General features: G+C 39.0%; 1 protein-coding gene across 2 annotated transcripts in view; it reads left to right on the top strand.

Moving 5' to 3' along the window:
- The window catches only part of COL4A4 (collagen type IV alpha 4 chain), a 132,315-nt gene extending 122,836 nt beyond the window's left edge, over positions 1–9,479 (top strand). Inside the window, exons 45-48 of one of the 2 annotated variants that reach the window (XM_051983437.1) lie at positions 2,191–2,307; positions 3,494–3,682; positions 4,583–4,869; positions 5,997–9,479. In XM_051983437.1, the coding sequence (XP_051839397.1) occupies positions 2,191–2,307; positions 3,494–3,682; positions 4,583–4,869; positions 5,997–6,260 (857 nt within the window). In that variant the 3' untranslated portion in view covers positions 6,261–9,479. Of the gene's footprint in view, positions 1–2,190; positions 2,308–3,493; positions 3,683–4,582; positions 4,870–5,996 lie in introns of those variants that run through there. The other variant, XM_051983438.1, reaches the window with a different exon arrangement.
- Positions 9,480–10,446: the final 967 nt, after the last annotated feature.

A 10,446-nucleotide genomic window follows, 5' to 3' on the forward strand; every position in this document is an offset into this window, starting at 1 on the left:
TAGGGACTTAGAGTTGGCAAAGTATTTTATAAATGTTAGCTCATCTTATCCTCACAGTAATCATGGGAGGTGGATACTATTTTTATTCCCCTCTTATAGTAAGAAAACAGAGCTTAAGTGACTTGCCCAAGGTGACATAGCTAGTAAATATCTGAGACAAGATTTGAACTTGGGTCTTCCTGACTTTGGTTGCAAAGCTCTGTTTCCTATGATCTCTTGCTACTTAGTAATACGTAAAAATAGCTCAACTCATAATTCTGTAGTTTATGAAATTTAGCCCCTTTTCCTTTTCTTGAAAAATAAGAATACACCTGTCTTCTTCCAGCCCTGTGTGTTTCTGTTGTTCATCAGTCTTTCAGAACTATCTGGCAATGACTTGGTCTTCACTTTTGCCAGTTCTTTCAGTACCTGGACAAAACAGCCAGGTGATTTCTCTTACTCTGTTCTTAGTTATTTTGGATGTTCATTCCTATTTAGTCATTTCTTTTTTTTTTTTCTGTTCACCTTTTTTGTTGTTTGCTTGTTTTTGTCTTTCTCTTTTTCCCCCCTTTTTGATCTGATTTTTCTTGTGCAGCATGATAACTGCAAATATGCATAAAAGAATTGCACATATTTAACATATATTGGATTACTTGCTGTCTAAATGAGGGGCATGGAGAAGAGAAGGAGAAAAATTTGGAACACAAGGTTTTTCAAGGATGAATGTTGCAAACTATATGCAAAATTATGTTTTGAAAAGCAAAAGCAAAAGCAAAAAAAAAAACTTGCTGATGGATTGCAAAACAGATTTCTGTTTGAGGGTTCAAGAGTAGGCAGTTATTGTGGAATATTTAATGGAGGAAATTGAAAGGCATTAACAACCAATTCAGATCACTAAATTGCTGTGCCTTAGTAGGATTTGTTTTTTGGAAATAAGGGTACATGTTCCAATTTTAAAACAATGAAATCAACAGCAAGACCTTGTCTGTGATCATCAGGAAAAGAAAGAGAATAATTTTCACTTACTCACACATATGAAGACATTGACTGATTGTATTTGACTCAATACAGACCTTTTTTGAGTGCATTACCATGACTGTGTCCAGAACTTTTCCTGCAGACTTTGAATCCCTCTGACAGCTTCCAGGAATCCAGGGACACTTCTACGCCAAGATGAATTATCAGAGTGGAATTGTAATGGCAGCTTACTTGATATAATTACTTGAAAGAGACACAGAGAGAGACACACATAGAAAAACGGATAGACTCACAGACAGAAGTAGAAACAGAGACAGAGATACATAAGAGAGATAGAGGCAGAAATGCAGAGAGAGAGAGAGAGAGAGAGAGAGAAGAGAGAGAGAGAGAGAGAGAGAGAGAGAAAGAGAGAGAGAGAGAGACAGAGTCAGGGATAGAGAAGCTTTTTAAATCTCAAGGGAATATTTCCTAAAAGTATTTTTTTTATTCTAACAAGACACCCATGATCTAATATATTTTAAAGAATGGGATTAACTAACAGTGAATAACTGAATGTTTTTTGTTTAATTAAGGACCAAAGTCAATAAGTAACTTAAATGACAATATTTAAATTCTTCTTAAGGCATCTGAAATAATATTAGTATCTATGAATAACATTTGGGGAACATTTTAATGATCTTATTTAAATGACTGCATACAGTTAGAAATAATTAATTACCTGCTTTATACAAGGGGGCTTTGCTAAGTGCCAGGTATATAAAGACAAAAAAGAAATAGTTCAAGCAGCTTAAATGTATTTATGTTGTTCCTCAAACATCCAGTCCGCCTAAATGCTTTCCTCTAAAATTCTTAGCTCTATTCTCTGGGTCTTTTTATAAAAACAGCAATGAATTCTATTTTAAAATAATGTAATTTTTGGTTTAAGTTCATATAGTAGGACCTTGCCTATTAGAGGGACTGTATCATAAGGTGATTTTTATTATAAAATGCAAGTAGATTTACTAAAAAAATATGTAATGGAAGAAATGACATTGCAGTTGAGCTAAAAATTGACTAAAAGTCTAGTAGATGAAGTGAAGGCTGGGGACAGGAAAATGGACTTTTCTTATCAAAGTTTACATGGGAAAATACCAGTGATTTCAGCAGTGTTATCGTAGGTGTCCACAGAAGGTTTGTACTTCTGAATTTTATGTAAGACAATATATAGGCTGAATGCTATGAATAACTCTACAGGACACAAAGGCGAGCGTGGTGTGGATGGCCAAAGGGGTTTGGACGGTGGTCCTGGTCCTCCAGGACCACCTGGAAATAAAGGAGACCCAGGAGAAGAAGGCTGTGGAGGGGCACCAGGTAAGGTCCACTTTGGCTATAAACATTGTTGTTCTGAGTTGTCTGAGCCAGATTACCAACCTCTTACAATGCATGTAGCTCTCTAAGGTTGGATTTTCTCTAACCTGATATAAGGGAGTCAGGTTTCAATAACAAAACAAGCATAGATCTCCCCAAATTTCACTTGATCTTAAACTATCACAAAGCCTTATCAAAAGGTCCCTGAATCCATTGCAGTGTTTTACAAACCCTTTGCCAATTAGTAAATCCAGAGATATGTCTGTCTTCAACCTCTATCACTCTAGTTTTACCGGATAATTAAAAGCCATTTCATCTGCCATTGTCTGCAATGATGCAGCCTGAGAAATTTGACTGAAGCTCCTGGAAAGTGATCCTGAAGAAGCGAGAACTATCAGTCACTCTCCATGTGTTTCTCAATCCCTCCGGTTCCTAGTTTCCCAGTACTTATTACTAACATCTCAAGTTTTTAAGTTTTAAAATATTTCTTGGAACAAACATAGAATATAGCAGTATTTTCTAAATCAGAATGAAAATATTTATAGTGAAGAGAGGGGGAAGAAAAAAGGATTCTTAACCTGGGGTTGTAAAGTTTTTGATTACTGTATTCAAATATAATTGGCTTTCTTTGTAATTCTATGTGCTCTATTTTATATTTTTAAAAACATTATTCTGAGGAGGGGGCAATAAAGTTAGTTTACCATACTGCTAAAGCCAAGTCAACAAGCATTTATTAAGTGCCTACTATGTGTCAGGTATGATAGTAAGCACTAGCAAACAGTTTCTCCTTTCAAGGAGATTATAGTTTAATAGTGAGTAGGGTAGGGATGGGGGGACATGGCAAACAGCTCCAAATAAAATATAAACAGGATAAAGTTAAAGGGAAGTCTAAATTCACATCACAGAGGACTAGGAAAGACTTTTCATAAAAAGTGAGATTTTAGTTGAGACTCGACCCTAAAAAGTTAAGAACTATTCCTAGTTTTTATTGTTGTTTATTCTTTGTTTTTGAAGAGTTCCAATGACATTACCAGGGATGTCTTGATATGAATTAAAGCTTCAGTTGTCAAACCAGGGTGGTCATGCACTACAGTAGCAGTAATCTGTTATAAACATAAATGAAGTAGCCATTACTTATTTAAACATCCTGGGTTGCCTTTATTTTTTTTTTTTTCCTTTATACCACAAGGTCCCCCTGGCCCAACTGGGGATCCAGGACCCAAAGGTTCTGGAACTAGATACCTTAATGGATTCCTACTGGTTCTCCACAGTCAGACAGACAAAGAACCCTCTTGTCCTGAGGGAATGCCCAAGCTGTGGACTGGATATAGCCTGTTGTATCTGGAAGGCCAGGAGAAAGCACATAACCAAGACCTAGGTGAGTCTTTATAGCAGAATCTAAATGCACAATGCTTTATTTGAATCTTTGGATATTGATATATTGGTATATTTTTAATAAGAATCAATAATTCATTTATACATCTATATATATTATAATAAAACAAAACTTAAAATTTTAATTGCACATTGTATTTAATAAGTGTTCATTTTCTTGATTTCTTTTTGTATAATTCTTTCTTTTCTTTCCTTTCCCTTTCTTAATCTTTTCTTCTTTCCAGAAGAAATGATTATTGGTTGTTATGTCACTCTAATTCATTTGAATATAGTAATGTTGTGTTTAAATATAAAATATTTTATTTAAAAATAGAGAAAAAATTATTTTTATGAAATGCATTAAGATAATACACACAAAGATGAACACATTGAGGGTCACACAGGAGACAAATTTTGGGTCAAACTGGTAATATTTTATCTTATTTTAGAACTTTGATGTGAAGATGAGACATGATGGTTTCTTGGTATTTGTTAATAATATTTTTGCAAGACAGAACTAGATTCAAAGCTCTAGTTTTTAGTATCCCCAACATTTGATCACTTTAGAGAATGCCATGGAAGAAAGACAAAGAAGGACATGAAATGATTTCGTTGTGCCCTGTGGCTATTCATCCTGTTTCACTAGATTATTAAGAATGAGTTAATCTGCACAATTACAGGATCTTTGGGGTCCCTTCCAGCACCAAACCTTTAAGGGTAAGACCCTTAGAAAAGAAATGGTGGTCCTGATGCTGCGATTTCATCACCTCTGAGAATTACTTTCTCCATCAAGGGCCAGAGCTATGACAGAAACAATCCCTGTGGGCTCCTCCTTCCTAAAGGTCACTTTACATGCTGGGAATATTCACAGAGAAAGAGCATTGGGATTTCTCCTTATTCCTAGGTCTGGCTGGATCCTGCCTTCCCATGTTCAGCACCATGCCATTTGCCTATTGCAACATCAACCAAGTCTGCCATTACGCCAGAAGAAATGACAAATCCTATTGGCTGTCGAGTGCTGCTCCTCTACCCATGATGCCCCTCTCTGAAGACGAAATACAAGCTTACATCAGCCGGTGTGCGGTGTGTGAGGCTCCAGCTCAGGCTATGGCTGTGCACAGCCAGGATCAGGCAATCCCTCCATGCCCACCCACCTGGAGAAGCCTTTGGATAGGGTATTCATTCCTAATGGTAAGTTAAGGGTGCCCACATTGCCGGGTTTTGTAAAGCTCTCTTAGGGCTCCTTAATCCCAAGATTAAATTTCTCTGAAATATCAGAATCAGTCAGTCGATCAATGAACATTTATTAAGTGCCTCCAGTGTGCTAGGCACTGTGCTAACTGGCAGGGATTCAAAAAGAGGCAAAAAGCAGTTCCTGTCCTTGAGGAGCTCACAGTCTAATGCAACATGCAAGCAAACTCATACCGAGGAGTTATGTATAGGAGAAACAGGAAAAAATGAAAAGAGGGAAGGCACGGGAATTAAGAGAGGTTGAAAGTGTGTGGGATGGGGGATGTTGGAGATAATCTAGAAAATCCCTCATGTATGACAGCCTGTTGAGAGGTACAGCGATTTTGTACCCTAAGTTGATTTTTTGGTTGCTTTGGGGGGCAGGACTCATGAAATGAGCTTTTAGTGCTTTTTTCAAAACTGGTTCTTCTTCCCCAGGTGAACAGGACTTATTTCCCCAAGCTCTTTTTTTGATCTCAGTGCAGAAAATACTTCATTAGGGCCAGCTCCTTGTCATCCTAGATTAGATCAGGCTGCTCCTGGCCCTTGTTTCGGATCCCATACTGGTCTCCCCATCAGATCCAGCTGCTCCTGTCCCTTGTTTTGGATCCCACACTGGCCTCCCCATCAGATCAGGCCACTCCTGGCCTTTGTTTCGGATCCCACACTGGCCTCCCCATCAGATCTGGCCGCTCCTGGCCCTTGTTTCGGATCCCACACTGGCCTCCCCATTAGATCGGGAAGCTCCTGGCCTTTATTTCAGATCCCACACTGGCCTCCCCATCAGATCAGGCCACTCCTGGCCTTTATTTCGGATCCCACACTGGCCTCCCCATCAGATCGGGCCGCTCCTGGCCTTTATTTCGGATCCCACACTGGCCTCCCCATCAGATCGGGACGCTCCTGGCCCTTGTTTCGGATCCCACACTGGCCTCCCCATTAGATCGGGCCGCTCCTGGCCTTTATTTCGGATCCCACACTGGTCTCCCCATCAGATCCGGCTGCTCCTTTGCTTCCACACCGGCCCCTGTCTTCAGCCCATCTCCCTGCCGTCTGCCTTCCAGCTTTCAGTCCTTGTTTCTGTTCAGCACACAGGGGCTGGCGATCAAGGCGGGGGCCAGTCCCTCACCTCACCTGGAAGCTGCCTGGAAGACTTCAGAGCCGCGCCATTCATCGAGTGCCAAGGACGGCAGGGGACTTGTCACTTTTTCGCTAATGAATACAGCTTCTGGCTGACCACGGTGCCACCAGACTCGCCGCTCTCCTCGGCTCCCGTGCCAGACACCTTAAAACAGGGGCGGGCTCAGCGCCAGAAGATCAGCAGATGCCAAGTCTGCATGAAGTACAGCTAAGGAGCCCCCGCCAGCCTGCTCTGACTCACAGAGACTTCTGGGGGGGAGAAGGAGTTGGGCTAAAAGATTCTAATGGTGCTTTATTACAGGGATTCAATTTTTCAAATGATCCTTGATTTAAACTTGGTTATCCGACAGTACTGTAATCCCCTTCTCAGTTCAGTAAAGATCTGGCCTGACCGCTCCATTTAGGTCAAGTCCAAATATTGTCCATCATCTTGCGGAGGATGGACGATCTGGCTTTACTGACCAGGAATGCCCATTTATCGACCACGAATGCACAATCACCAATGGCCTGATTGTGGATTCTTTTAAGCAGAAGCTTCTTTTGTGGCTTCATAAAACCCCAGCGATTGAAGCTAGATGTCCTCATAATGCAAAAGGCCGATGGGTGACTTTTATAGGAAAAAAATAGCCCTACAGAGCCAGAAAATGAAAGTTTTTCAAAAATAATTGTACCAGATTTTCTTCAAATCATCATAGAATTCTTCAAGCACTTTAAAAAGGTCGTGAAACCATGATCCAAAGAAACACAAAAAATCAGACCACCAGTGTTAACAGTTCACTTCCAAGGTGAAACAATCATTAGGCTAGGAAGGCTCCTAGTCACTATATCCCAGAAACACATCACATTTGCATAAAAACATCAGAGAAACATAAGCCATTACCTTCTCGTTTGCATTTCTCCCTGAAAATAGAAATGCCATCTCTGACAGCCCTCTTGAAAAGTAGCAATTATGGGGGAAAAAAAGGATATTCAATAAGGGATTAAACCCCTAAAAGCTGTTAATGAATACAAAGACAGGGATTCACGAAAATGTACCCCCTAATCCACCAAACTTCCAGATAAGTGATTTTCCTGGAAGCAAAGGGCAAGGTCTGTCCTGAAGTATGGACGTGCCAATGAGGATGTCCCACACAGAGGATGGGATGGGAGGATAGAAAACAAGGGCATTGTCTACAAGGCTTTTCCTCCCCCTTCCCGGGAAAGACTGTTCAGTTCCTTTACATCTTATAATCAGTACTTTTCTCTCCAAGTGCATTAAGGGTATCTTATGCAGATAAGTGACAGAGCCATCATTATGGAGAGAAAATTAAGAGTTGGTTTAATTAATCTTAAGTAAATATATTCACTTAGGCCAAGGTCATACCACTGAAAAGACACAGAAATATTAATAAATGAAAGACAGCCACATTCTGCTATCCACTGTAGATGTTTATATATGTATGTTATTTTCCTTTTCCAAAATTTCTCATTTTCAAATGTCGTATTTGTATAGTAAGGCAAAGCAGCACTTTGACATTGGACAGATTGATATTTTCATTAAAAATTCAGAACACATCTATGTCTTAATTTTTAAATGTAGCCATCTGTATACCAAAGGATCCATTCTTACATTTCTCTGAGAATCCAGCATCCCGATACTAAAATCTCAAAATAGTAATGAATTTCCATTTCTAAAAAAAGGTCTGCCACAACAACAAAGTGTAGTCTCGAGGCTTTTGAAGAACCTAAAAGAAAGCTCAGTCTGAGATCTAGAGAAAAACAACTACTGACTCATGAGACAATGATATTCCACAAGACTGGAGTTTCAATTATTCCAAAGAAAAAGTACCCACAGGGGCAGCTAAGTGGTGCAGTGGATAGAGCCTCAGTCCTGAAGTCAGGAGGACCTGAGTTCAAATTTGACCTCAGACACTTAACACTTCTTGGCTGAAGTACATTAGGCAAGCCCTTAACCCCAATTGCTTCAGTCAAAAAAAAAAATACTACAAAAGAAAGTAGAGAAGTCCACCTTAAAAAAACTGAAGAAAACATTGTATATGATGAACTGTATGAGAGAGAGGAAGATGTCTACATTTAGATTAGAGATGGATGGACTTTAATAATAATCACCATCAAAAATGGATGCATGGAATATGGCATCCTTGCTTTGAGGTCTTTTTCTGGTTTACAAGAAAAAAAAACTTATAAAATAAAATGTTGCGGAATTATATTTACCTGTGTTTTTTAAAAAAACAATGAACAGTTAAAAAAAATTATATGTTTTAATGACAGCATGTTTGCCATGGCTGGTCAACTAGACACACATTTAAAGTACCCAAAATCCATTGTCAATTAAAAGATTTGTAATTAACCTTATGCCCTTACCCTGACATATTTCTCTGTTAAGGAAAATCATCCAGATGTGTATATAGAATTTAATTTCATAAATGATTTGCCCGTTGCCAGGTGACATGCCTTCTGAAAGAATTTCAGGGTGCTTATATATGGATTTTTATAAGCCTTTTTTTTCTTTTTTTTGCTGAGGCAATTGGGGTTAAGTGACTAGCTCAGGATCACCCAGTTAGGAAGTGTCTGGGATCATATTTGAACTCAGGCCCTCCTGACTTCAGGGCTGGTACTCTATCCACTGCGCCACCAAGCTGCCCCTATGAGCCCATTTTTGATAGAATGTGGGATTAACAGAAATATTGGCAGATCATGTGTGAAGTCAAACGTCTTCCCATTGGCTTTACAACATTCTATTTATTCCTAGCTTAAATACATAAAAATCAAGTCCTAAATGAGTGGACAATTTGCTCCATAGTATGTCTGGAACAGTGTCACAGGAATCATTTAAAATACCTGTTATTTCAAGGTTTTTACCTTATTCTTCAAAATCAGCTTCAACATCTTTAAACAAACATTTGTGATTTTCAACCAGCTTGAAATTATTTCCCCAGAGAGAGGTCATTATGTCTCATTGGAGTTCCTTTTGTTAATTCCCTAGATTCTTGACTGATATTTTTTTCCTTTGTGTTTTAACTTTTCCATTTCTTTTCAAAATAAGTTTTATTGATATCTTTTTTTAAATTTCGCCTTCCTTCCCTCACCCTCCCCCCCCTCCCTGAATCTTTCCTTGTAAAAAGCTTTTTAGCATTCCATTATATTGGATTTCAATTCTCCAAGTCACTCTACTGGAAAGATGGTGGCAATTCCCCGCGGTGAGAGTGTCAGAAGGTTCTGCAGAGAACTGAACAAAATCTGAATTGAAATTTGTATTTTGCAACCGTTGCTGCTGTTCAAGTCTCAGCACTCTGCATAATGCATTGAAAAACACCAAGGCTGACTGGTGCACACACTTGAAATGCTTGAATTTTTATAGTGCTTAAATATTTAATGATTCATGAGGAAGAATGCAAAATATGTGCAATAAATTGTATCACTTTCTCTAACTTGTGGCTGTAAAATTAGAAAATCTCTTAACACATAATGTCTGCCCGGTGATAAAATTCAGCAATTGACGGCGAAAGCTGTTGTATTTCCATGTAGCAGCTTGGCTCGGCTTGTATAAAATACTGTGATGGTCTCCAAAAACAACTCTGGTCTGTCTGCTCCCATAGATTCCTCCCGAGCCAAAATGAGTCATTCACCTTTCACCTAGCTCTTAAAATGGTTAAGAGGGAAGATTTCATCTGTGAGAAGTCAATGAGGGGAAAAAACAGACTCTTTAATAGGATGAAGTCACCTTGTGTTGGATGGGGAGAAACAAAGGTGGGATTTTGAAAGATCTGGGAATGGTTGCTTACTTATCACTGAGACAATTCCTCAGAGGTAGAGCTGGGTTTCACGATTAGTTCCTCCCAGGGTTTTAATGCTGGCAAAATACTTTCCTCACCAGAGTGCCCTGAAGCAGGTATATATAGTGCCCAAGGTCACAAAGCCTTGTGAGCTCCACAGTCAGGATTTCATTTGTATTTATATTCACTCTGGCACCTACCTAGCACAGCTCAACTGAGCACTTAGTGGGCTTCCAAAATACATTTGTTCTTGATTTTTTCCCCTCACCTCAGCAATTTTTTAATAATGGATTTTCCTGCTTAAAAAAAAATTATATAGGGATTATTCTGTACCAGGCACTGGACTAAAGACCTTACAATTATCTCATCTGTTCTCCACAATTACTGTGGGAGGTGGGAGCTATTATTATCCCCATTTTATGGATAAGGAAAATGAGGTATACAGAGGTTAAGTGATTTTTGACCAATGCATTTAAGTTAATAAACATCTGAAGCCATATTTGAATTCAGGTCTTCCTGACTCCAGGCTGGGTACTTTATCCACTGCACACCAGTTTTTCATAATGGATTCTCCTATTTCTAAGCCCACTGCAATCTAATATAATAGCTAACATATATAGTA

Source organism: Antechinus flavipes, chromosome 3 (assembly GCF_016432865.1).
Source record: "Antechinus flavipes isolate AdamAnt ecotype Samford, QLD, Australia chromosome 3, AdamAnt_v2, whole genome shotgun sequence".
Taxonomy (NCBI): domain Eukaryota; kingdom Metazoa; phylum Chordata; class Mammalia; order Dasyuromorphia; family Dasyuridae; genus Antechinus; species Antechinus flavipes.